Here is a 25388-nt window from a genome sequence, read left to right on the forward strand (position 1 = left end):
AATTGTTTCCTTTATAATCTCCTTATTTTCTTCAAAAAAGATTATTAAAAATGTTGATCCTTCCTTGTAACACTGTTTTTAATAAATTGTATTCATTTCAGGTGTCATCATTTTTCGTTTATAACTGATATATCATCTATATATATATATATATATATATATAGATAATAGTATACAACTCGCAATGTTAAAATTGACATAAAATTGAATGCCAATAGCTGATTTCACACAATTTGATCGACCAATCACATTTCATGTTAGTGGCGGCACCAGGAATTTAAACTAGCCAATCACAATTTGCGATCGCAGCGCTACAGTTGATTGAACTAAACAAAACATTTCCCCAAGGTCGCCTATACCGTGAAATTTCTATTTTTTCTATGGTTAAAATATAAAAGTATTTTTATACTTACAGATATTAAAATCTTATTTTATATTATTATTAAATACATTTATTTAAACATAGGCGAACAAGATTTTTACCTTCCCATAGAATGAATGCAATGAATATAAAATATTTCTATACATATATATACATATATATATATATATATATATATATATAAAATATTCTTCTAGAGAGAATTATTTTCTATATATATATATATATACGTGTAAGGTCATAATCGATTTGAGTTAAAATTATTTCAGTCCATATAATCGATATATATCGATTATATAACAATCCAATAATTAATTTTTCGCTCAGAAAAAATAATTTTTGTAAGTAATAGTAACAATGAATACCAGATTGTTAAGTTTATCGTTAAATATCGCAAAATGCAGAATAAGAGCAATGTACAATTTTCCAAATATCTGCACATATATTAGTAAGTAGTGCAATAATAACAAGCAAATATATATACAAAAATATTATTGTAGTTATTATAATATTTTTCTTTATTTCCTTTTTCAGAGTCGAACAATGGTAACATTGTGCATATGAGGTTCTTCTCGAATACTGCAGAGATTAATTATATTGTTGATTTCAATGAAGTGAAAAAATTAAAAAACAATAAAGAAGCTGTATTGATAGATGTAAGGAAACCAGAAGAATTAGCTGAACATGGATCAATCCCTGGCAGTATTAATATACCCTGTAAGTTTATTATTATAACTTTAATATGCAATTGAAAATTAACAAAAATATTTATTTAACAGTAGATGACATCGAAAAGTCTTTAAAAGATTTGTCAGAAAAGGATTTTCTTAAAAAATATGGCATACCCAAACCAACCCCAGACAGTCCTATTATATTCTCCTGTATGAAAGGAAATCGGAGTACAAAGGCACATACTTTGGCGCAGACACTAGGATATAAAAAGTTGCGTATTTCATATAAATTGTTATAAAATAAATTTTAAATGTTATTTTCAGTGCAAAAAATTACACAGGTGGCTGGACTGATTGGGCCGAAAAAAACAAAAAATAGATCACTTGAAGCTGTATAAATACTAAATATTAGTAATCTTAAACAATATAACCAGCTTTTCAATGTTTCTGGTATTCTTCCAATCCTAAAGCATGTAAAGTGAGGTTAAATGTTGACATCGCGCAATATCTTCAATTCAAGAATTTCAATTTTGTAAAATTATGCAGTAACAAAAACCTCTAATGTTTTAAGTAAGAAAATACAACATATTAATAACTCAATAGACTATGTTTTCTAAAAATCATGGTATGTTTCAGTGTGTGGACTTAAAATTAGTTTGAAATAATTAATGTTATTAATTTTGATAACTGTAATATGCTAATATAAAATAAATAATAACATAATATAAAGCAAAGCATAAAGATATAAAAAATATTATACAATAAAAAATAAATTAAAAAATATTACACATAACACAGATCAATATTTTGTGCATAGAAAAGAGAGACTAATCCACAAAATATACATACTTAAATAATATACATATTTTAATGTCTTGTGGACTAATTTTTGTATTCTATTATTGGGGGTTACCTACACCAATAATAACGTAAACATATATCGATTATGCCCAATACTAAAATATATACTACATAACCTTGTTTTTATTTTTCATATAACCCCATTTTATTTGCGTGTTTATTTTGTTTATAAGTTGTGTTATTAATGATACAAGGCTAATTTTAAAAATATCTCGGAACATAAAGTATGGCTCCAGGTAGCAAAGCGTTTCTTCCCTGTCGTAGTTTGGGCTATGTTGCTAATCACATACCTTTACGAGTGCGATATATAAAAAGTCGTAAGGAAAATCTTATAGTAACATGCGTAGGAAAATCGTTTCATACCTATGGTATATCCCATTTTGGTCTTCTTAGTGTAAGTGGCCTCCATAATGAGGATATATCTTGTATGACTACAGATGCTTTTCATGTTTATACTGCATGTGAAAATGTTATTTATGCATGGAGAAGAGGATGCGAATTAAAGCACACATACAGGTATGTTAAAAATACTTCTATTTATATTTATTTAACAAAATAATATTGTAGAGGTCATGCCCACCCAGTTCATCTTATGTTGCCTTTTGGCGTTCATTTAATATCTGTTGATGAAAGCAGTAAAACAAAAATATGGGATATTAAGGATGAATCGGTATATCTTGAACTTACTTTTGATAAAACAACATTCAATATTACCACATTGATGCATCCAACTACATACATCAACAAGGTGCTTTTTGGCAGTGAACAAGGTCAGATGCAATTATGGAATTTGAGCAAAGCAAACTTAATATACACATTTAAAGGTGATAACATCTTCTAGTTATTATATAGTTTATTTACATGTAATGTGGTTCTTAGGATGGAACGCGAGTATTAGTTGTATTGAGCAAGCTCCTGCGATAGATGTTGTTGCAATTGGATTAATAACAGGGAGAATTATACTCCATAACTTGAAATATGATGAAACTATCTTGGAATTCGTACAAGATTGGGGAGTTGTTACCAGTATTTCCTTCAGATCTGATGATCATCCTATAATGGCAACTGGTACTAAATATTTACAAATTTAAAGGTCAATATAAACTAATCTATTTTACAGGAAGTACCTGTGGCCATATAGTATTTTGGGATTTGGAGGAAAGAAGAGTTAGTAGTCAGTTATTATCAGCTCATGATGGTGCTGTTGCTGGAATGGTCTGCTTACCCAATGAGCCCTTAATATTAACATCATCGCCGGACAATACTCTAAAACTTTGGATTTTTGATATGACTGATGGAGGAGCAAGATTATTACGCATCAGGGAAGGGCATTCAGCTACACCAAATCATATAAGGTAGTAGGTCATCTATGATCAAGAAATGTAAATTAACCCCCACTTATAGGTTTCATGGTATGAATGGTGATAATATTTTAAGTGCAGCAGCTGATTCTACTTTGAGAATATTTAATACTAAAACTGAACAATTCAATAAAAGTCTAGGAAAGGCTTCTTATAATCGGTAATGTATTGTTGTCTTAGTCTATCTTAGTCTTTCAGTATTAATTATTGAGTATTTGCAGCAAAATTAGTAAAAAACGCGGTAGGGCCGTTGAAGATCCTTTAAAAATGCCACCCATTATTAGTTTTACTTCTGAAACTACTAGAGAGAAACAATGGGATAATATAGCAGCCATACATTTAGGTAATGGGTAATTATTTGTAAAAAGTAAATGTGAGTAACTTAGGTAAAACAACATCGTAGGTCTTCCAATGGTCACTACATGGTCATATGATAAGAAAAAAATGGGTGAACTGAAATTATTACCAGAAAGGTTTTACAAGAAAAATATAAAAAGTACTGATGTTGCGGCGACATGTTTGTGTCTAACGCATTGTGGGAATTTTGTTGTAGTAGGTTATAGCACAGGTCATGTGGATAGGTATTTATTATTCCTTTGTTTTATTATTCAACTAAATGATATTATCTATGTCAGATTCAACATGCAATCAGGATTATGGAGAGACTCATATGGAAAAGATAAAGCTCATGACGTCGCCGTGAGAGGTGTGGCTGCAGATACTTTAAATCAAATGACCATCACAGGAGATAGTACAGGTCTCATAAAATTTTGGCGGTTTAAGTGCAAAGGTTAGTACGAAGAATAATCAGATATTAGTTTATATGACTATGTTTATAAAATTTTAGGTACTGAATACTTTGCCAAAGTAAATGTGGAAGAACCAATAAGCTTCTTCACATTACATAGAGATAGTTCAATGCTAGCAGTAGCTCTTGAAGATTTTACTATTTCCGTTGTAGACATAGAAACGTGGAGAGTTGTCAGGAAATTCGTTGGACATACTGGGCAAATTACGGATGCCACCTTCAGCCCAGACTCAAGATGGTTAAGTATGTCTTTTTGATATTTCGATATAGTTTCATAAAACATCCTAATTGATACATACATTATTTTTTTAGTTACATCTTCCATGGATTGCTCAATCAGAACATGGAATATACCTTCAGGACAATTAATAGACCAGTTTTCTACAGTTGCTGCACCAATATCAATAAGTATGTCGCCAACGGGAGAAGTTTTGGCTTCAGCTCATGTTGATTACTTGGGCATCTATTTATGGACAAATAAAACTCTCTATCAGAAAGTGACACTAAAATCTTTGAGTCCTGAAGAAAATCCCCCACTAATAGAACTACCAGAGGTACAGGATTTCACATGTAATAGATATTTATAATTCTTTAATAATGTTTTTCTGAAGGTCTTACAAGAATGCTCTGATGAACATATCAAAGATGAAGGAGAGGAAACACCAGAATTTGTGTCTCCAGAACAAATAAGCAAAGATCTTTTGACACTTTCTGGCCTTAGCACATCCAGATGGCAAAATCTACTAAATCTTGATATTATTAAACAGAGGAACAAACCCAAGGCTGCACTAAAGGTTCCAAAAAGTGCCCCGTTTTTCTTACCGACCGTCTCTACTCTAGACAACTTTGAGTTTGATTTGAGTCAGTCTCTGCCAACAGAAGAGGGTTGCAGCAAACTCTTGATTCCACACGACTTGACCAATTACACCGAATTTGGGAAACTGTTGAACAGCTCCATAGAGTCTGGCGACCTTACTGAAGCCATGGACAAACTGAAATCTTTCGGACCATCAATGGTCGATTTCGAGATAAAATCATTGGCACCTGAAGGAGGTGGATCCCTTACCATAATGCTTCAGTTTCTGAAGTTGGTTGAATTTGTCTTAAAGTCGAGTAAAGATTTCGAACTGGCAGAAGCTTATTTGAGTGTTTTTTTGAAAACGCATGGCACTTTTGTTGCCGAGAGTAGTATCTTAAGGAATTTCCTACCAAATTTGACCAGTTGCCACTCGGTCATTTGGAACAGACTTCAAGAAGAATTAATGTACTGTACATGTATAGTTCAAAATTTAAAGACAATGTAATATTATTAAAGAAATATTGTTTCCAAAAGTACTCTTTTTTTAACTATATATAAGAAATCATAAAATAAATGTAGTAAAAAAACATTTATTGATAAACCAACAATTCAATATAAAAATCAACACCTTTAAATTAAAAATATATACATAACAAGTGGCAGGACTATGTTATCAATTTGGCTGGTAAAAGCTTCAATAACTGATGTCGCAAAAACCCCCAAGGTAATTCTAATCACATGCTCGATGTTCAAGAACGATAAACAACCTACAAATTAACAGCCACGTTATTGATTAATTTTTAACGTTAATTATCCCGTCAACAATTTTCATGAATGAATGAACAAATTTTGAAAATGTCACATGACTATATGGACATGTAATCATCAGATTTTATTGAAATTTTGTTTATTTGGTTGAATTTATTCTTAGCAAAAGAAATGTTAATATTATTGAACAACTATATCAATTAAAACTTATCTTGATTGACTTCTTATAATTTAATTTCATATAATCAATTAAATTGAAGTATAATTTCCAAAGTAAAATAATTAATATGGTGCTTTCCGAAATTATTTTTCCGATAATAAAATAAGATTATTTAAGTACCTAAATAATAAAGCAAGTATATAAATCCCAGCTGGGACAAAAAACAAGCCAATGTTCCCTCTAAAGTTTTCGATGTTCCTTTCCATTTTAATCTACCAAAATTGGAACCTATATAACTCGCACTGGTATCTCCAATACCTAAAAATGATGAAAAACATAGTTATCTTTAATTATATTAAGAGAATCAAAATTACCTATTGCCAATAAACCACTTAACAGTGGTAAAATAGTAAATTGAGCAGAATCAGTTACATCACATGGTGACGGGTGAAGCCAGATAGGCAGTGATAGACCAGTCAATAGATAGATGGGAGTTAAAGCTATTAAACCTGTATCTTTTTCATCATTAAAAACTATAAAACCTTCTTGCAACTGGCTACCAAGAGGAGGTATTAAAAGTATCCTTAAGATCTGTAATAAAATAAAATCTTGGTATGTACCTTTATTTTGTTAATGACAAATTACTTCTAATGCAAGAAATACTCCAAGTATCACACCAGTGGATAAATAAAGAAATGAACATCGATAATAAAGTCCTGGTATATACACTAAAACAGCTAATATATGAAATATCTTTCGCACCCCCGTTGATGCTTTTCTCGCATAAAATATTTGATTCTTTACAGCCAATATAGCCAGGCCTATACAAAAACTCCAGTAAATGAACAATTTCAACTAAAACAAAGGTCTATGTAAAATGTGATGTTCAAATTTCAACTGATATACTGAATTATTTTTATGACTTACCAATGGAATGTCTCCTAATACTTGACTAAAAATCCACAAAACTGGACTCTGTTCCAAAATTATGTGCAAAGGTAACATAACAATCAAGCTCAATACTACAAAAGCCAAGATATAAAATCCTTTTGTAGACCGAATTTGAAGTTTGTACAAAAAAAATGCCAAAGACAATATTCCTAATAAACCAGCCTGAAGAATTTGGTTTGTATTGTGATAAAAAAAATCATTCATATTAACTTACTTGTATAATAATGGTTGATATTTGCATGTTGCTTTTAACGAAATATTTATTATTTATATTTGCAATAATAAAATATATATTATAGCAAATACAACCCATAAATAATACAAAACCTTGCGCAACTAATCCACCTTCCCCCAATGTAAAACACTGTTTTAATTTAGTCATAATGAAGCAATATATTTTTAGGAAGAGTACAGTTGTTAGAGAACCATTTGCTATGGAAAACAGCCATCCTAAAAAGGCATAGGATAAAATGACTAAAGTTATTTTTAAAGAAACTACCTTCTACCCACCTTTATGCAGACAAATATTAAATAAACTGCTAGTCAGTAATGAAATCAAGAAAGGCCATACATTAAATATTTGTAATCTTTGCTTTTTATAGCAACATAAGATAACATATAAAGAGTTACAAAATAAAGTTAATGAAGTAAGTGTTGCTAATTTGTAAGTAGGTGTAAGAATAATTGGGTGCCTTATTAATGAAACAATTAGACTAATAGGAAGTAGAAAAAACACCCAAATACCGCTTTCAGCGTTCGGCCTGAATTAAAAAGGGGTAAGTAAATTGTAAAAACATGAACATTTCTATTGTTTACCTCACAGAAAAACTATTTTTCTTAATAAATTCTGAGATAATTTCTTGTCTCATGGCTACTAAACTACAAAACAGGAAGTAAAGATATAGTTTCAGTCTTTTTTTAGCTTATTTTATATATCTATTTTAAGGTTTCACATAATTTTATCTTTATCTTTTTGGATTTTAACCTCATTCGTTTGATACTTCAAAATATTACTAATAGTTGTAGTCTACCGCCACTCAAACCAGGCATAAATAAATACAATGATATATCAGTTCATGAGTAGAACTTAATATTAATACAATTTAAGTTTAAAATTGATTCGTTCGATTTCTACATTTAAGTTAAATTATAATCATAAAAATTATCATCTAGTGTAAATACTGCTTAATATCTATTCGACTGTCACGTATTTAACCTCCAAAAATCGTTGGAAGCGAATTTATCGCACTTTTATAATTCTATATGCTACTTGAAAGTTATGTTGTATTTATGTGTTTACATTTAGTTAACTAGAAGATAATGGGATAAAAATTATACAGGCGTATTTATGAAGAACCAAATTTAAATAAAGAATTATTTTACAGATTATTGTAGGAATTCAAATTGAAAACATGAACGATAAAAGGGATAACTCTAGCTTTAAGAGCTACTTGGACGAGCCTGTATTAGAGGTATTGATATATTTTTAAAATATCATAAGTATTTTACATTATTTTTACATCTTAGAATATCACCTTGGATGATTCACAGAAAACTAAATTTCTTGATGGTAAGTAGTTTAATGTTTAGCTGAATTTATTTTAGGTGTAATGTTAAATAATTTTGTTTATTTTAGGGGAGACAGTCGTCACACATGCACAGAAAGTATTAATGTATACACCATTAAATGAGGATTCTCAGATTTTAGGAGTTTTAACTATAACTACGTTTAAATTATCATTTGCTTCTGCAGATGAAAATGATCCAGCCAATTGTTATCAGCAGAATTTCTTATTAGGTGTAAATGATGTGTGCTTATCTTTAATTGATTGTATTTATCTTAATGGGGATAAAAAGAAAAAATTAGTACCTGGCCAAAATATTAGTGGTAAAGTTAAAGAACTATTAATAGTTTGTAAGGTAATGTAGTTGAAGAAATGTGGTATATTGAAATTAATAAATTGTACTTTTTAGAACATGAAGTATTTTGAATTTAGTTTTAAGTTAAGTGATAAAGATAGTGGTAAAAATATTGCTAATGCTTTGTTACATCATGTCTATCCAAAAAGGCATCAGTTATTATTCGCATATGATTGCAAGTATGTGAAATATTTGTGTTTATGATAACAATATGTTATATATGCTGTATATGTTATATTGGTAATTTGCAGAGAACCTCATGAAGAAACAGCAGCCTTCAAAGAGGCTAGACTGTTCCAACTTAAAAATGATTGGGAAAAAGAACTTCAAAGAACAAACTGCCCAAACTGGAGATTGAGTATGGTCAATCATAATTTCCATACCTCTCCTCTCTTGATTGAGAGCTTAATAGTACCCCAGTCTGTTACCGATCAGATTATTGAAAAGTCAGTGGAAAAATTCAGGAATAGATTTTGTCCAATTTGGGTAAGAACCAGAATTACTTGGTAAAATATTTATTTAATAAGTAATTAATTTAGGTATGGGGTATTTATAGAGGTGCTGCTTTAGTGAGAATGGCTGATTTACTTCCGGGAATCAATGATAGGACAGAAGAAAATAAACTTCTGGAACATATAAGAAAAAGTCACCCTGAGAAACGACCACCTCACATAATTGATCTCTCCAGTCCTAGTCCAAAAGAAATTCAATCTAGTTACTTGAAGTTAAGGGACTTATGCACACCTGATACTCCCTCAAAATTTAAGCATCAGGATTTCAAATTTTATGCCTCCTTAGACTCTACTAAATGGCTTAGTCATGTGGCTACCTGCCTGAGTAAAGCGGTTGAAGCAGCAACACACATTGAGTCTGAAAATTGTACAGTAGTTCTTCAGGAAGGAAATGGACAAGATTTGAATTGTGTAGTGTCGAGTTTGACCCAGATAATTCTAGATCCCTTTTTCCGTACCAAGTATGGTTTTCAATCACTCATACAAAAGGAGTGGATAGTTTTGGGACATCCTTTTGCAAATAGATTAGGGCATATTTTAAGTAAGGTTAGTCTCTAGTAATCTTATAACTAAAGACCCATATTATGCATTTCAATTTTTTTATTTTATAGGATATAGAGCAGTCTCCCATATTTTTGCTGTTTTTGGATTGTGTGTGGCAGTTGCTTCAACAGAACCCCAAGGCTTTCCAAATAAGTGAGACTTATTTGACCACCTTATGGGATTCGGCGCACATATCCCTGTTTGATACCTTTCTTTTTAACTGTCAGCATCAAAGATTAATGGCGACTATGGTATTTATCTTTTGTTTAATTATTTGGGAAAAAATAGCTAAGTAATTATTTGGAGTGTCGACAAAAAAATAACAATCGATTCTATATAAATATTCGTTGGGATTAATTTTTCTGTGGGTTTTTGGAGATCGTATTTGAACTGGTAGTTAACATGATTAATATCGGCAAGGTTAAGAAATTCGCATCGGTTCTGTTTATGTTCAATCAATCGCTATGACGACGACCGAATTTCTAAAAAAAATTGTGCTATTTTTATGCTTGAATAGGTTTATGGTAATTTCATGCATCGTCTCATTTTGTCTGCTTTGTAGGCGCCTAAGAATTGTCCTCAACTGATTTTGAGGAGTGTGTGGGACTGGAGGGAGCAGTTCTGCGAACGAGATATTGCTCTTTTCTGTAACCCACTATATGATGATAGTTTTAAAAAAACGTTGACGATCAGCCCTAAATTATACAATTTGGATGTCTGGAGACAGTGTTATTTTAGATGGATCTCTAATTTGGAAATTAGGAGGGGCGGTACACCTCAAGTGGATTTATTCACCAGGTAAGTGCATGATATTTTAATTAACTTAACTCTCCTGAAACTAAGAGCTACAAATAAATAAATATATATATATATATATATATATATATATATATATATATATATGAATATATATATATATATATATATGAATATATATATATATATGAATATATATATATATATATATATATATATATATATATATATATATATATATATATATATATGAATATATATATATATATGAATATATATATATATATATATGAATATATATATATATATATGAATATATATATATATATATATATATATATATGAATATATATATATATATATATATATATATATATATGAATATATATATATATATATATATATATATATATATACAAATAGCTAATTTGTGCAACATATTGGGTGCAAAAGTAATCCACTTATTTTTATATAAAACATAGTTTTTCCAAAACAATTGTTTCCTAACATTGTGTAAAAATAATGACCTGTGTCATTAGAAGCACAAGATTTCAATTTTGACCACATTCAGCAAAAAGTTCAAATAAGGCATAATTTGGTAGCAAATTATATTAAAACCTAGCAACATTTCCAATTTTCCTTCTCAATGTCAATAAAGCAAAATTTTCGTAGTAGGCAAAAAGTTTTTGATATAGCAATGACATTGGCAGCGTCATTTTCGGTAATTTGTATCTTATTTCTTCTCCTTTTAGATTTAGCCCACTCCATGCACATGTTTTCCAGTTATTGAACTTATTCGTAACGTCCTCAGTTTTTTAAATTTTCATACTTGAGCTCGTCATTTCATCATTTATAATTTACATTAAACATAATCATTTTTAAACCATTGAAATGGTAACCGAAACATGAAATATGATAAGCAGCATTGTCATAAATTTCTACAACTGCTAGATGATTTAAACAAAAGTAAGAAAACAGTAGAAATCTGTATAAAATTTCATTTTATGGTTATTTGAACCACTAAAAAAGACCAATAAAAGAAATTTCAATTTTCACAATATTGAATTGATAGACATTTACTTTAATGAGATACAATTTAAAGAAAGTGGCTGGCTTTTTCAAACGTTTAATATAAAATGAAAAAATACATAACATAACATTTAATATATTTTCAAGATATTTGGTATCTGAGATCCTGCATATACAATACAACTCCGAATTCAACGGGAAACTGACCGGCAGAATCAACAAAAACAAGGAGGAATATTTAGATTTGATCCAAAAAGTCAACAGTTTTTTTCCGTTCAGTCACAACAATGCGTTGGTAAACGATCCCGTCAATAATGTTCTGCTAACCGGTGATACTTTGGACTCGCAATCGATTTTAAACCTTAATAACGACTAACTTTACTAAAATAATTTTGTTATGTGATATCCCAATAACTAAAGAATTACTAAAAATGTGTCAAAATCAATCGACGCAAGCTCTTGTCACGTTAAGATGTTATCAAAGCAGTATCTGGTAATTAAAACCGTTATACTATAAAATAAGAAATGCTAGTCGTCTTCCGGCGCTCTTTAGTAATTGGGATTTTAGAGTGATGGGTGAAAATATCGCTATCACCCTAGAGTGAGTCGATTTTCATCGAAGAAAAAAATTTTTTTCTGTGAAATGAAAAGTCTGAATTTTTTATTGCAATTCATATATCTGTAAATCGAAGAAACAGCTCCAAAACTACAATAAAGTTAGTATGACTGGGCTTTTTATGTCATAATTAAAAACAAATGATACGATTCTTCTCTCATTACGGAACGTTTCATTCTATTGTCATTTGTTTAGGTCAGTAGATCATTTTTTTTTTGTTCATGTAATTTAATTTTCATTAATTCTTGTCATTTTAAGAAATAGATCAAAGTGCCTAAGAATTAAAATAATGAATTTTTTACATTTCTTATTTCTCAAACTTTAAATGTTATTCAATATTGAAAATTATTTTGGGTTATGTAGTTGAATAAATCGTTCTGTATAACATCAAATATATTATACTTTATAGGCCAATAATATATACCTAGTTAATAAAATGCAGCTTTAAATAACTTTTTAAAGGGATTTTAAAGAATATTGTAGTAATATTTTTACAGTATTTGGACGATGTAATATTAAAAATATACACCCATAATCGTTTTTTAATTTATGACTAATATTAAGCTAATGACTATTTGTTCATATTTTTGTTGCTAATTTACGTGTAATTCCTGATGAAGAACAACGTGTTTTTTTGTACCTTATATGTACACGATAAGCTTTAACTTATGTTATATATATTTTTGTCTAATAAACCAAATATATACTATTTATGTTTTGTTTATAAGTTATGTGAATATGTTCAAAATGCTAATAATACAATAAAATTTTTGTCAGTGTTAGATTTAGTGTTAATTTACCTTAATGCCAGCGCATTCGAACTGTTATATCTCAGTTGAATGTTTATATTTTATAAAAATTGATATCAACTTTGATCGAAATATGTTACTAACATTTTTAGAATTTTGTAAATATTAGGTACTTGCGTACATTCTCATCATTTTCTCTCTTTAAAAAACTATGCAAATTAAAAAAATGGTACGATTTATATTAATGAAAATATCATCATCTACAGTGATCCATATTTGTACTTCTTCAACATTTCAACGCTGTACACCAGCGAAGCCACGCTACATCGATCTAGCTAAACTAGCGCTCTGCTAGTAGGAAGGCGCTATGCCTGGTAAACACGCTGGATGCGACAGAACTTCTCATTCAAACCGCAGCAGTGTATCCTTTAACAGTCGAGCATCGTCATGCAAGATGATGGCTTTGCGTCTGTTACTTGCTATTGATGATATTTTTTGCAACAATATGTCTTTCCCTCTTTTGCCTCAAGGTGTATAATGTTTTTGATAAAGTACACCAGCTCATTAAAATTCAAACCAGGATTATCTCAGTATAGGTTTTTTTTCGACACATATTAATATCAATTTCCCTAGAGACCATTACAAAGGTTCATATCATAATTTTCATGCAGTCTGTGATCGCCTATCTCCAAAATTTCCACCTGTCTACGTTCAAGGCGATAGATCACCGCCCTGGCAATTACCGCCTGTAATTGTCGATCTCTCCCAGGAATCTTCCTAAGAGAAATTATAGCCCCCTCATTAAGAAAATTAAAACTGATAGATACCTTAATATTTTTTATATACGGATGTATCCAACAGCAATGATTATGTAGGCGGTGCTTTTATATCAGCGTTATCGGAAAACCACTTCAAGCTTCCCTCTTCATCGGGTATATTAACAGCTCTAGAGTTTGTACAGAATATAAAAATAAATCTTATAGTGATCGCTCTCGACTCGATGTTCTCCCTGGAAAGCCTTAATTCGTTATAACCCCATCACTTATTGGGACCACTCATCCGCGAATTGACTGCAAATTTGAGAAGCAATAGTAAAACTGTTACATTTATGTAGTTTGTTGCAACGAGAAAGCAGATTATCTGGCGGGGAAGAGAGATCCTTATCGGAAAACTTACTTTTCTGGAGCAGAGATTTGAGATCCTTTGCCGCTCTGCTCTTTAGGAAACTGGATCACCTTAGGTGGGACCTAATGGAGAGCAATATATTAAGTTAGGTGAAGAGAGTGTTCTACCAGAGCTTTAAACTACCAATATTAGCAGACGTAAACTATCTATACTTACACGTCTTCGAATTGACTACTGTAGGTTTACTCATGAATTTCTCCTGACGAGGGAGCCTCCACCATCATGCAACGTGTGCGGATTGTCACTGACCGTTAAGCATGTATTGATTAAGTGCTGTATGTACCGTTCACAGAGGTACTCACTATTTAACTTCGGAGAAACGATGGAACAATGCTTTCAGCTGAAAAGCTTGAATCATATATTTTTATAATTATACTTCATATTTAAATTTTGTTTTGTCTTTTATATTCTGTATTTTGTTTTTGATCATTTATATTTTATTTGAATAAAATACTATTTTGTCAAACTAGGAATAGACACTAAATAGCCCAAGAGGCTGATGGGTCACTAATAAATAAATAATAATATGTTGGATATATAAATAATTGGGTGGGTGCGCCTACATCTGACGTCTTCATGTATATATGTTTGCATAAGCAGATATTAAGCAGTTTCCTGTAAATTGTAATGAGCGCTACGTCACATGCTCGTACTCGGCTTTGACCGAGATGTTTGTCGAAATAAATAGAGAGTGACTCAATTGAATCCAGTGTTTTAATTGCCCAAACACCTTCACCAAATCGATTTTACAAAATCGGTTCTTACAAATAGTAAAATAATAGTTAAAACAATCTTTCAATTTGTTCAATTAACGTTGGTAGATATCTGCAGTAACGGTTTGATTTGATTGGCAACAGTTTCTTAAATTTCGCTTCGGAGTTGATGTGAACGTCTCTCCTGGACTAACTTATAATTTTTTGAGTTTGGAAGGCAAGAAATGAAACGGCGTTATTGAAACAGTTCGAAAGGTATTATTAGTATATTCGTTTTGGAACCAATTTTCCACCTTTTGGCTCTTTGCAGTTGATTTATCAACTGCTAAGCTATCCGAAAATTATTTGATAGTTTGAGATTTTTCGAATAAATCTTGCAATTTATTACTTTCGAACATTTTTTATTTTCCAAGTCGTTCGTTGTCTTCTATATACACAGAGAAATACTCTATATCTATATATGAAATTTGGCACGGTTAAAGCTTATATCGAGGAACAATATTTAGACTTAACATTTTTACATATTTATATGTATATTTTGCACTACAAATAAATATATTCCAATAAAACGAAACACGTCCAAATCAAGCAACCTGGAATAGTCGGGTCGGTAACACAAAATATATAACAAACTCAGCGGGTAGCATTGCCGGCCAAGAGTTTAGCCCGCCTACATTCGTTAAAATCTCACTGGGGCTAAATGTTTTTTTTTTATTTTATGGAATATAATAAAGGATAGTATTCGTTAAAAGTAAGTGAATGTTTGATTTTTACATTTGAAATGGTAATAAAATGGATAGTGAGTGATTAAAATATTATTAAACGAAGTTATTTAATTTTAACCAGTGTTTTGTGTTAATTTCAGTTATTCCCATATTTTTGGAAATATTAAAGAGTTATGGCAAGTTTGGATAAAATACGATTAAGAATAGTATGGTCACGTAGTTATATTTTAAATTTTTTGCAGAGAAAATATGCCCCTCATATACTCATATACTATAGAGCCTCATATGCCCGTTTTATCCGAGGGCATACACAGCTGTAAAAGAAAAACCCGTCATATGGAAAATTTTATCCCAATATAAATTAACAAAATTAGAGAATCTCAAGAATCGCCTGCTTTCTTTGCTTACAAGATATTTAGATTTTCGAAATCATAATATTGATTTAATTTGATGTCTGGTGAAGAACGAGAAAAAAAGAAAAAATTTCCTTGCTTAAGGACTATTACTAATTGATATGATTCTGAAAACATATATCTGCAAGGGCGACATCGAAGAGTGAAATAAATAAACAAAGAACAATGTAATCTTATTTTTAAATTTTAAAAATTACTTAATTATGTTCGTTATTGTTTTAATATACATGCTATAGTCAAATATCAATTTCAAAATTGTTTTATTCATATATTCTCTGTTTTAACTTACAAACATTATGTATTACTTCATTTATTATTCTAAAAAAATCTGAAAGTAAAAAAAGGTAATGTATATATACTTTTTTGATGTGTTGTTACAGTTGTGAAAATAATTTTCCTTTTGACACTGTTATAATGTTCAATGGCATAGTAATTTACATTTATTAATACTTTGTTGATTATAGGAAGTTACTCATATATATTTGTGATCTTATATTGAAAATAATGTGAAAACAAGTCTTAGTAACATACCATTTTTAACTTAGTCCTTTTACTCTATTATGAGAGAAATATGATTAATTTAATACATTGTGGTCGAATTTCGGCCACAGGGCGATCACTAAATAACATTAAAATTACTACTTTTAAATCGTGGAAACCAAAACCGACAATTGGGACATGACGAAGTATTATCACCATATGTCTGTAAGTGTTTGATAAGCTACGATAGCGAGTCCCAATCAAACAAGAATAGTGAATAGAGCAAATTTTGATCATCCCATGATGAGCATCTGTGTACGCTGAGTATTATTAAAAGAAAAAACTTATTTTATACAGAGAAATTTTAAAGCCATAAAATGTAATCGTTAGGTTAGGTCGTTTACATTGATGCCTCGTATTTTCACCAATAGATATCGCTGATAAAAATACATGCAAACGCTTAATAGAAATTAAATGAATTAAATTAATTTAAATATTACTTCGTAGTGTTTATTAAAAATATGGACAAAACATAAACAGACACAAAATCTCAAATTTGTGACACAGATTTTTATGTATGAGAGCAAAAACTATTTTCCAGATTCTTATCACTTTCCTGGTGGCAAGTAGGACCTTTTGGTGAACTGACCAAATTCAACTAGCTCACCGACGCTAACATACGGTATCAATCCTTTAACATCGGCGACGTTCATCAATAAAGATGGCGGCATGGTAACAGAACCCATGATTATATGGTTGACTTTATTCAACACTTCTAAAGGTTCCGGAGTGAGCAATATTAAGATATCGTTTTGTAAATCAATACCTCTTACTACACCTAAAACAAAAAATAAACGAATCAAAAACAAAGGAAGGCCCATTGTGAAATATGTAACTAACCATATCCATAAATATAATAAGTAAATGATTCAGCTTCTAATGGTGAACCTAAAACAACTAGATTTGCGTTGATAGCTAAAGGAGATACAGTGTGCCCTTCTGAATTCTTAAGAGTTACTGAAGATAGATTGATGCTACAAATTTAATGGTTATTACCATTTCAAAGCAACATTTATAAAATAACATATTACCTGTACATATTAATAGCAGTATTGCTTAAATCTTTAATACTGTCAGACATCAGCTTACCAAAATAAGACAATATGCTTATTTCCCTACTCTGTCTGGATTCAAGAGACCAAGCTGTCGATTGATTATCAGCCAAACTGTTTAAAGAAATGTACTCATACCATAAATTCTCCATAGGTTTTATCAAATTACTTCCCAGAATGGTTTTCTGTTTGGCGTATTCTTTAACATTTGCAGGAGTTAAGTTTATATTGTAATTTTTTATTTTATTTTGACTCAGTATCTCTATGAGAGCTGTAGGTTTAAACAAATTGATGGCATTTAAACAGATATCCAAGCCAAGCCCTAACGTAAATCCAGGGAAATTAATTAGAGTTGGCATAGGTGATAAAGTACTCAGGAATTCCGACAGATATTTTACAGACTGAATATACTTGTTAATATCATGGCCAATATTAATATGACATAGGATCATGCTACAAATATTTGATCTTTTGATTACTAATTCTACATTACAAATAAGACCAGGAATTAATTCTTATTAGTGTCATCTAACACGGCAGTTCGGTCCCGACCTTCATAGAGTCAAGACGTGTTTTTTCATTCCCGAAAACGAGTCTCCGTAAATATCAAATAAAAATACATCTATATATTTTTTACGGTCAACTTCGGTTAACGGTTTCAAAGAACTCCCAGGTACGGGATACGGTGAAACGGCCAACCCAAAGTGAAGGAAATACGTGCTCTCAAACAAAAGACGTTCTACGTTTTCCAAAAAGGGGAAAAAATGAAAGTTACTGAAAAAAACATTCAATTATAACATTACAACATGATGGACAACAACATGGATTTGAATATATTATTGAAAGAAAACATATAATTAAGAACGAATAATGAACGTCTGAACCAACAACTGCTGCAATTATCTAAGGATATGGCTGCTATCCGTTTGCAACTGCAAGGTCAGACGCAAGATACACCAAAAAGGCATACTAATTATGCAGAAGACTACTACACTGATGAAGACGAACTAGCATTAGAGGTAGGGGAACAGTCTGACTGGACCGAAGTAACAAACAAGAAGGATAAAAAGAAGAAGAAGTCTATAAAGTGCTATAAAAATTTAAAAAAGAAGCAAGAAGACAAAATCCCTCTGCCCCCTCCGATCAAGGTAAGCAATGTTGGCAATTTTAATTTATTTAGATCACAAATAAAGGGAGTAGCCTCTGACTGAGTGCAGTTTAAAGCTTTGTCTAACGATGATATTAACGTAACCCTTAGCAATGAAACGGACTACAGGAATGTAAAAAAGCATCTCATTGAGATGAAGAAAAATAATTTATTCAATAAACTCGAATACCATACTTATCAGATAAAAAGTGATAAGTGGTATAGAGTAGTCATTAGAGGATTACCGTCCACAACAAATCAGGACGATATTAAATCGGAATTACGGGCTTGCGTAGTGACCGTCACGCCTATAGCGAAAAAGACAACTAATGTAAATGGCGAAAAACAAATTAAAACTTTTCCGTTGCTCTACGTAGACATGACACAAAACGAAAATAATAAAAATATATACGACATAAATTATTTACTAGACTGTAGGATAAAAGTGGAACCTCCGACGAAAAATAATAATATACCACAATGCACAAACTGTCAAAATCTTGGACACACTAAAAATGTTTGCAGTAGGGAACCAAGATGTGTGAAATGTGCCGGTAAACATCACACAACTCAGTGCAGAAAACAACGCAATAGTGTAGCGACATGCGTGTTGTGCAATGAAAAAGGTCACCCTGCCAATTATAAAGGATGTGCAGTACATCAAAAAAAAAGAACTCCAGCCAAAGAAAATTACAGCAGAACAACGCTTAAGACAAATTGACAAAGCCAAAAACTCTGAAACAACATCTACCTTTGAAAACGAGCCAACTATCGTCGACATGATAAAATTGCTCAAAGAATTCCAGACTGAAATTCAGTCAGTTAGCAGACAGGGTGGAAAAATTGGAGAAATCCGGATTGGGGAAAACTACCCAAAACAAGTTAAAGAGAAACCAAAATGAGTAATTCGTTTATAAGAATTATAACTTGGAACGCAAACGGACTAAATCAAAGAGTCCGAGAACTAGAATTATTCTTAAAAACAAATAACATAGATATAGCTTGCTCTCATATCGGAAACACATTTTTCTAAAGAAAACTACATTAAAATGCGGGGTTATGATGCTTACTGGACACTACACCCCAGTGAACGGGCTCGAGGCGGAACAGCTTTAATAATTAAACAAAATATACAACATTTCGAACAAGAAGAGATTAAAAATGAAGAAATACAAGCTACGATAATAAGTATCGAAAAAAAACGGAGCTAAAATAAATATTGGCGCTATATATTGTCCACCAAGACATAAAATGACACAACAATATAAAGATATCTTTTCAAAATTAGGCCCACGGTTTATTATTGGTGGAGACTTTAATGTTCTGTTAATAACACCTGGAAAAGGAAACGAATTACTCAAAGCCATTAACCTTACAAATTGTAATTATTATTCAGGGCGCGAACCCACTTACTGGCCCACAGACAGTAATAAAGTCCCAGACCTGCTGAATTTCTACATTACAAAAGGCATCTCATTAAATCAAATTAGTACAGAAAGCTTGTGCGATCTAACATCTGATCACACTCCAGTATTGTTAACACTGGGCGCGACAATCCTAAGAAAAGCAAAAAAGCCTAATCTTACCAACAAATATACCGCCTGGGACCAATTCAGATTAATACTGCAGGAACAAATCAGTTTAAAAGTAAGACTTAAAACTATAGATGATCTTGAGCAACAAACCAAACATATAATTGAACAAATTCGATCAGCTGCAAAAGATGCGAATAGCAAGAGAGAAATCAGAATATGAAGTACTTTACCCCCTCGAAATTAGAGAAATGATAAAAGAAAGGCGAAAAGCTAGAAGAGTATGGCACAGAACCAGAAATGCTGCTGACAAAACTACGTTTAATAGAATTAGTAATTAGACGAATCAAAAGATCAAAGAATATAAACAGAATTGCTTTCAAAAGTATTTAAGTGAATTAAGCCGACAAGCAGACAAAGATTATTCGCTATGGAAAGCAACTCGAAGATTTAAAAGACCAATTATTCGAGTACCGCCAATTAAAAATGATCGAAATGAATGGGTTCGACGCGACAATGAAAAAGCTGAATTGTTCGCACAATAGTTAGCTAACATTTTTCGACCTAATGATATAGAATCTACCATGGATACATCTCCTGTTTATCAACCCGATGTAGATCTAAATCTTATTTCTCCACTGGAAGTTGCCACTGAAATTTATAACCTCAATCCTAAAAAGGCACCTGGTATAGATGACATTTCACCTGGATTATTGAAAGAACTGCCACGAAAAGCAATCATCATGTTGACATATATATTTAATCCCTGTTTAAGGCTGAAGCATGTCCCGGAATGCTTTAAAGTTGCACAAATAATTATGCTCAAAAAACATGACAAACCTGCAGAACAAGTCGAATCTTACAGGCCTATTTCGCTACTACCTGCAATATCAAAGCTATTTGAGAAACTGATATTTAAACGTGTTAAACATTTGGTAACAATATCAGATTTCCAGTTTGGTTTTCGAAATCACCATTCAACATTCGATCAAGTGCACAGAGTAAGTGCGGCTATTGAAAGAGCGTTTGAAGAAAAGAAATACTGCCCTGCAATATTCCTGGAGGTCTCACAAGCTTTTGATCCGGTTTGGCATTTGGGATTAATCTGTAAGATGAGCAAATTGTTACCACGTAACAATTGTCAATTGCTGGAGTCATATTTATTCAGAAGAAAATTTAGAGTATCGCACAAAATGACGTTCTCGACATTTAAAAATATCTCGGCTGGAGTTCCACAAGGTAGCGTCCTAGAACCTCTCCTGTATCTGCTCTACACTGCTGACATTCCAACAACAAAAGAAACACTTTTTGGAACATTTGCTGACGACACAGTTATTATGGCAAAAGATATATCTCTGCCTAGGGCAATAGAAAAAGTGCAAGTGGCAGTCAACAAAATCTACAAATGGACAAAATATTGGTAAATTCAACTTAATAGCTCCAAATCTGTCCACGTTAATTTTGCATTAAGGCGAAATAATAAAAACTTAATTATATCACTCAATGGATGCCCGATTCCTCAAGCAGAATCAGCAAAATACCTTGGAATCCATCTTGATGGTAGATTAAATTGGAAGCATCACGTTAGACAAAAAGCAAAACACATTAGAACCAAAATAAAACAACTATACTGGTTAGTCGGAAGATACTCTCAACTTGATCTAAAATAAAAGAGGTTGATCTATAATACAATCATAAAGCCAATTTGCACCTATGGGGTGCAAATATGGGGTTGCACTAAAAATTCAAATCAGTTAGTCATACAGCTCTGTCAAAACAAGGTTCTTCGATTGATTACCAATGCCTATCGCTATGTAACCAATGAAGAACTGCACGATGACCTGGAAATCAAATGGATTTGCGAAGTTGTACAGGATTTCGCCTTGAAACACGAAAGAAGATTACTAAATCATATTAACGTGGAAGCAATACAACTGCTGGACAGCGCGCAGGATGTCAGGAGATTGAAACGAACAAAACCATACGAACTTGTGTGAACATTTAGTGTGTATTATTAGTGTAAATTATAGCTATCAGTTAATAATTAATAATTAATTATAATTTTATAACTGAGGAATACATACTGATGTATTTTCTCGCACACGTCTTGCTTGTTAATTAATCCAAGTACATAGGAAAAGTAGTAATAAATTAATTGTAAATTAAGATTGTACTAAGCGTATCTAATAAAGATATTATAAAAAAATCTAACACGAGGAAATCTTAGGAGGCAACAATTCAACAGTATTCGATAACATATCGATTTAGTTTCAAACAAATTGTTAAAAGTAGTAAAATTGAAACACGAACAATAATTAACCAAAACAATTTTAAACATCAATTATAAACTGAACTATTTTTACTTTATTTTTCAGAATTCAATCATGACACTATAAGACGGTAAGTGACAGCAACAATTATTAAGGTTAATGGGAAAACCTTACTTCAATGATTTTGAAACTTTCTCAAATTTGCTGCTTGAAGAATACACCTCAAAAAACACAAATGGAAGAAAGCGATAATAGTCAAGAGTATAATAATATTGGGGAATAAAATTTCGATCTATTGCTCAGTTTATGAAGGAATGTATTAGATCTATAAACCGCAAGATTATTGTATTTATTAACTCTCGTTTTGCTTTTGAAAAATAATTTATAGTAATGAATTGGAATTTGGAATATTTTTTACGGTTTAGAAAATATTCAAAAAGCAGAGAAATATCTACCACATGCTACTACGATATACTAGCGAGGCAAAAAGTTATTATGCTGGCAATAGAAAATGGAATTAACATGAAAATCCAAAATGAAATATCGTGGATTAATACAGCGATGGCAACTATACTATATCGTAATCAATCCCTTTAACTAGAAGACCAAATTAAATCTATCAAAATAGTATCATCAATTCAAATGTCGTAAAAGTTTCATGAAATGCATATTCAAGAAAAAATTATCAGAATTAATTCCTGGATCTAAAAACACAGAATTACTTACCAATCAGGATTTAGAAAATGAGTATAATTTGGGCCTAATAAGTAATCCTCCACTGTGATTATCGAAATTACACCTGGAATGGTAAACTCTGACTGTCCAGAATCCAAATCCACAACTCTCACCTGTGCGAATTTTGCCAACAGGTTATTTACGGAATAACGGAGGAATGTACTCTTTCCCGTTCCTTTGCCTCCTACAATGGCCACAGTTGAATGAACTGAAATATCCTCCAAGATGTCTATCCATTTGTTATCAGTTTCCAATTTGTTCCAAACGCCAGTAAGAGCGAAATCCACTCTAGGTCCAGTGAACTCAACAGGGAAAATTATTTGGGGGATATGGCTTTCTATAAAGCCTATATAAAACTCATGGAGTTCTCGACATAACAAAATTGCTGTGTTTTCATTGTAAGTCTTATTATGGTATTCCTCAGGCAGTTCCTTTATATCTAATTCTGATATATGGATATCTGTAACTGTGCTGAAAGATAAGTTATTCTTTATGTATAACAATGATGATCCCCTAGGGGAAAACATTTTTTGACTGCCGTTTGATTTGTTTAAGATCGCTCCTAAAACTTCAATTTCTCCATTAATAACTTCAACTATGCATAATCCATGAAAATGTATTAAACAACAAGGATCCAAAAGAACTAAAATATTGTTATTTTTGAGTTTAATAATGTTGTTATATTCTTTTTCTTCACTCTCTATATTTGCATCTTCAGATGATTTTGGAATGTTAATTCCAAAATCAGAAGAACTCTCATCATCAGAAATTTGATTATCTCTGTTTGCATAACATTGTATTCTAGTTTCTACTTGATGATTTGATGTTTTAACATCTTGAATACTGTTATTCTTGCCATTATATATAGCATTCTGATTAATTCCAGATTCTATTATTTTCTTGACAGTTTGTTGACCCTCAACAGCTTTAATTTCATCATCTTTGAACAGTTTATCATTTTGAACAGTATCAGACTCTATATCACTCAGTGATATATTAAAATGTTTTTTTGGAATATTGAACTGGCCTCCTTGCGTTATAGCATGTTCATTGTAGACTTGGATAAACTGTGAACAAAATCTATTGAACTTAAGACCTTTAACACAAACTTCTTCATTATCACAACAATCAAATATGTCAACACGTTTTTTGTTTTTCCCTATTGCAATACCTTGCTCTACTGATTTGTTGTAATTTAATTTAAATCTTTTTAAATGTTTACTAAATTTATCTTCTGTTTTAATATCATTGCCATTTGTAGGATTAATTGTTGGTTTTAATATTTCTTGCTCTGAACTTTTGGGTTGTTTAATTCTTTTGCTCTTTGGTTTCGTATTTTTAATTTTTTTGTTAACCACATTTAACGGACTAGTTACACGTGTTTGCTGTGTTATATCGTCAAGTGATTCACATTGACTATCTCCTAGTTTTTGTGGATTAAGAACATATATTTTCTTTGCTTTGTTAACTGACGCAGATACTTTTGATTTATTTGTCTTAGTAAGTATTTCAGATTTGGAATTATCTTTTTGAACGACCTTTACGCTTTCTTCATTTTTTGATGGTAGCACATCAGATTTGCTATTGGGTTTTTCATTTTTCCTCCCATTTTTTTTAGAAAACCTGGTGGTAATATTTATCATACTATTATCACTACAACTGTTAATAAGAGTTGTTTTTTCTGTCTTAATGCGTCGTTTTGCACTACGATTTAATCTTTCTTTGGCTTTAAACATTTCTTTTTTCAATTTCACATGTGGATTTTGTGTGGCTACATTACATGCAGACTTTCTACTATTTTCCGATTTTTTTAAGTTGACACCCTTAGTTTTTTTATTCAAAGCATCTCTTATTAACTCTAAATAATTTTCATCTAATTTATTTACCACTTTCATTGTTTAAATTTGAATTATATATGTATTAACCAAGTTTCTGGGTTTGATGTTTTAAACTGTTAAGAATATGCATTATTGCCAGATCTATTACTTTTACATTTAAACATCATAATAATAATTAACTTAATAACTCTCATCAAATATAGTAGGTATAAAATTTGAAATTCAATATATTTTCAATTAACTATACATTTTAGAAATACTATATTAATTTACTTAATATAAATAAACACAAAATGTTAAAGTTTATATTTATAGAGAAGCAATGGCAATGTCGCAGAAGTCTAGAAAGAAT

The 25388-nt window shown here is 31.1% G+C and overlaps 5 protein-coding genes and 1 long non-coding RNA gene across 7 annotated transcripts; 4 read left to right on the forward strand and 2 right to left on the reverse strand.

Annotated features, from left to right (window-relative positions):
- The first annotated feature begins 672 nt into the window (after window positions 1–672).
- Window positions 673–1495, forward strand: LOC143195314 (rhodanese domain-containing protein CG4456). Its single transcript, XM_076402340.1, has 4 exons — window positions 673–830; window positions 917–1099; window positions 1162–1324; window positions 1378–1495. Exons 1-4 carry the CDS (start codon window positions 740–742, stop codon window positions 1430–1432), a joined length of 492 nt encoding a protein of 163 aa, XP_076258455.1. The 5' UTR covers window positions 673–739; the 3' UTR covers window positions 1433–1495.
- A 535-nt stretch (window positions 1496–2030) lies between these two features.
- On the forward strand, window positions 2031–5415 carry LOC143195311 (WD repeat-containing protein 36). Its single transcript, XM_076402336.1, has 11 exons — window positions 2031–2430; window positions 2482–2738; window positions 2794–2982; window positions 3035–3269; window positions 3319–3435; window positions 3497–3618; window positions 3679–3856; window positions 3911–4065; window positions 4123–4326; window positions 4396–4637; window positions 4695–5415. Exons 1-11 carry the CDS (start codon window positions 2141–2143, stop codon window positions 5385–5387), a joined length of 2682 nt encoding a protein of 893 aa, XP_076258451.1. The 5' UTR covers window positions 2031–2140; the 3' UTR covers window positions 5388–5415.
- Window positions 5416–5456: 41 nt separating this feature from the next.
- Window positions 5457–7974, reverse strand: Dolk (Dolichol kinase). Its single transcript, XM_076402339.1, has 8 exons — window positions 7578–7974; window positions 7272–7522; window positions 6976–7211; window positions 6738–6923; window positions 6456–6665; window positions 6185–6401; window positions 5991–6128; window positions 5457–5649 (listed from the first exon to the last, which is right to left on the reverse strand). Exons 1-8 carry the CDS (start codon window positions 7628–7630, stop codon window positions 5513–5515), a joined length of 1428 nt encoding a protein of 475 aa, XP_076258454.1. The 5' UTR covers window positions 7631–7974; the 3' UTR covers window positions 5457–5512.
- LOC143195312 (myotubularin-related protein 10-B) lies at window positions 7399–12916 on the forward strand. 2 transcript variants are annotated; one of them, XM_076402337.1, is made up of 10 exons: window positions 7399–7537; window positions 8147–8233; window positions 8289–8331; window positions 8398–8681; window positions 8736–8860; window positions 8933–9167; window positions 9221–9739; window positions 9805–9987; window positions 10299–10534; window positions 11669–12916. In XM_076402337.1, the coding sequence occupies exons 2-10, from the start codon at window positions 8174–8176 to the stop codon at window positions 11895–11897; spliced, it is 1914 nt and encodes a 637-aa protein (XP_076258452.1). In that variant the 5' UTR covers window positions 7399–7537; window positions 8147–8173; the 3' UTR covers window positions 11898–12916. The 2 variants fall into 2 exon arrangements, with proteins under 2 accessions (XP_076258452.1, XP_076258453.1); XM_076402338.1 differs by lacking the exon at window positions 7399–7537 and adding an exon at window positions 7966–8103 and having other exon boundaries at window positions 8157–8233.
- Window positions 12917–16886: 3970 nt separating this feature from the next.
- On the reverse strand, window positions 16887–25360 carry LOC143195315 (polynucleotide 5'-hydroxyl-kinase NOL9). The gene is made up of 4 exons (XM_076402341.1): window positions 23190–25360; window positions 17494–17967; window positions 17303–17436; window positions 16887–17240 (listed from the first exon to the last, which is right to left on the reverse strand). Exons 1-4 carry the CDS (start codon window positions 25091–25093, stop codon window positions 17011–17013), a joined length of 2742 nt encoding a protein of 913 aa, XP_076258456.1. The 5' UTR covers window positions 25094–25360; the 3' UTR covers window positions 16887–17010.
- On the forward strand, window positions 18284–22724 carry LOC143195319 (uncharacterized). Its single transcript, XR_013005516.1, has 2 exons — window positions 18284–18662; window positions 22569–22724. It is a non-coding gene; the product is annotated as an uncharacterized LOC143195319 (long non-coding RNA).
- Window positions 25361–25388: the final 28 nt, after the last annotated feature.

This window comes from Rhynchophorus ferrugineus, unplaced genomic scaffold (assembly GCF_030347505.1).
Source record: "Rhynchophorus ferrugineus isolate W39M unplaced genomic scaffold, kcgeb_rfMv2 rfM4, whole genome shotgun sequence".
Taxonomy (NCBI): Eukaryota; Metazoa; Arthropoda; class Insecta; order Coleoptera; family Curculionidae; genus Rhynchophorus; species Rhynchophorus ferrugineus.

Bases quoted from the DNA above. Each gene is read 5' to 3' on its own strand.
- LOC143195311 (XM_076402336.1), top strand. From the start codon at position 2,141: ATGGCTCCAGGTAGCAAAGCGTTTCTTCCCTGTCGTAGTTTGGGCTAT. The intron at 2,739-2,793 runs GTGATAACATCT...TGTGGTTCTTAG, and splicing joins CTTAATATACACATTTAAAG to GATGGAACGCGAGTATTAGT. The intron at 4,327-4,395 runs GTATGTCTTTTT...TTATTTTTTTAG, and splicing joins CCCAGACTCAAGATGGTTAA to TTACATCTTCCATGGATTGC.
- LOC143195312 (XM_076402337.1), top strand. From the start codon at position 8,174: ATGAACGATAAAAGGGATAACTCTAGCTTTAAGAGCTACTTGGACGAG. The intron at 8,332-8,397 runs GTAAGTAGTTTA...TGTTTATTTTAG, and splicing joins GAAAACTAAATTTCTTGATG to GGGAGACAGTCGTCACACAT. The intron at 9,168-9,220 runs GTAAGAACCAGA...TAATTAATTTAG, and splicing joins ATAGATTTTGTCCAATTTGG to GTATGGGGTATTTATAGAGG.
- LOC143195315 (XM_076402341.1), bottom strand. From the start codon at position 25,093: ATGAAAGTGGTAAATAAATTAGATGAAAATTATTTAGAGTTAATAAGA. The intron at 17,437-17,493 runs GTAATATGTTAT...TTAAATTTGTAG, and splicing joins ACTGCTATTAATATGTACAG to CATCAATCTATCTTCAGTAA. The intron at 17,241-17,302 runs GTTAGTTACATA...TTTTTGTTTTAG, and splicing joins TTATTATATTTATGGATATG to GTGTAGTAAGAGGTATTGAT.
- Dolk (XM_076402339.1), bottom strand. From the start codon at position 7,630: ATGAGACAAGAAATTATCTCAGAATTTATTAAGAAAAATAGTTTTTCT. The intron at 6,924-6,975 runs GTAAGTTAATAT...CAAATTCTTCAG, and splicing joins TATCAACCATTATTATACAA to GCTGGTTTATTAGGAATATT. The intron at 5,650-5,990 runs GTACTTAAATAA...GTTAATTTGTAG, and splicing joins ATACTTGCTTTATTATTTAG to GTTGTTTATCGTTCTTGAAC.
- LOC143195314 (XM_076402340.1), top strand. From the start codon at position 740: ATGAATACCAGATTGTTAAGTTTATCGTTAAATATCGCAAAATGCAGA. The intron at 831-916 runs GTAAGTAGTGCA...TTCCTTTTTCAG, and splicing joins AAATATCTGCACATATATTA to AGTCGAACAATGGTAACATT. The intron at 1,100-1,161 runs GTAAGTTTATTA...TTTATTTAACAG, and splicing joins TGGCAGTATTAATATACCCT to TAGATGACATCGAAAAGTCT.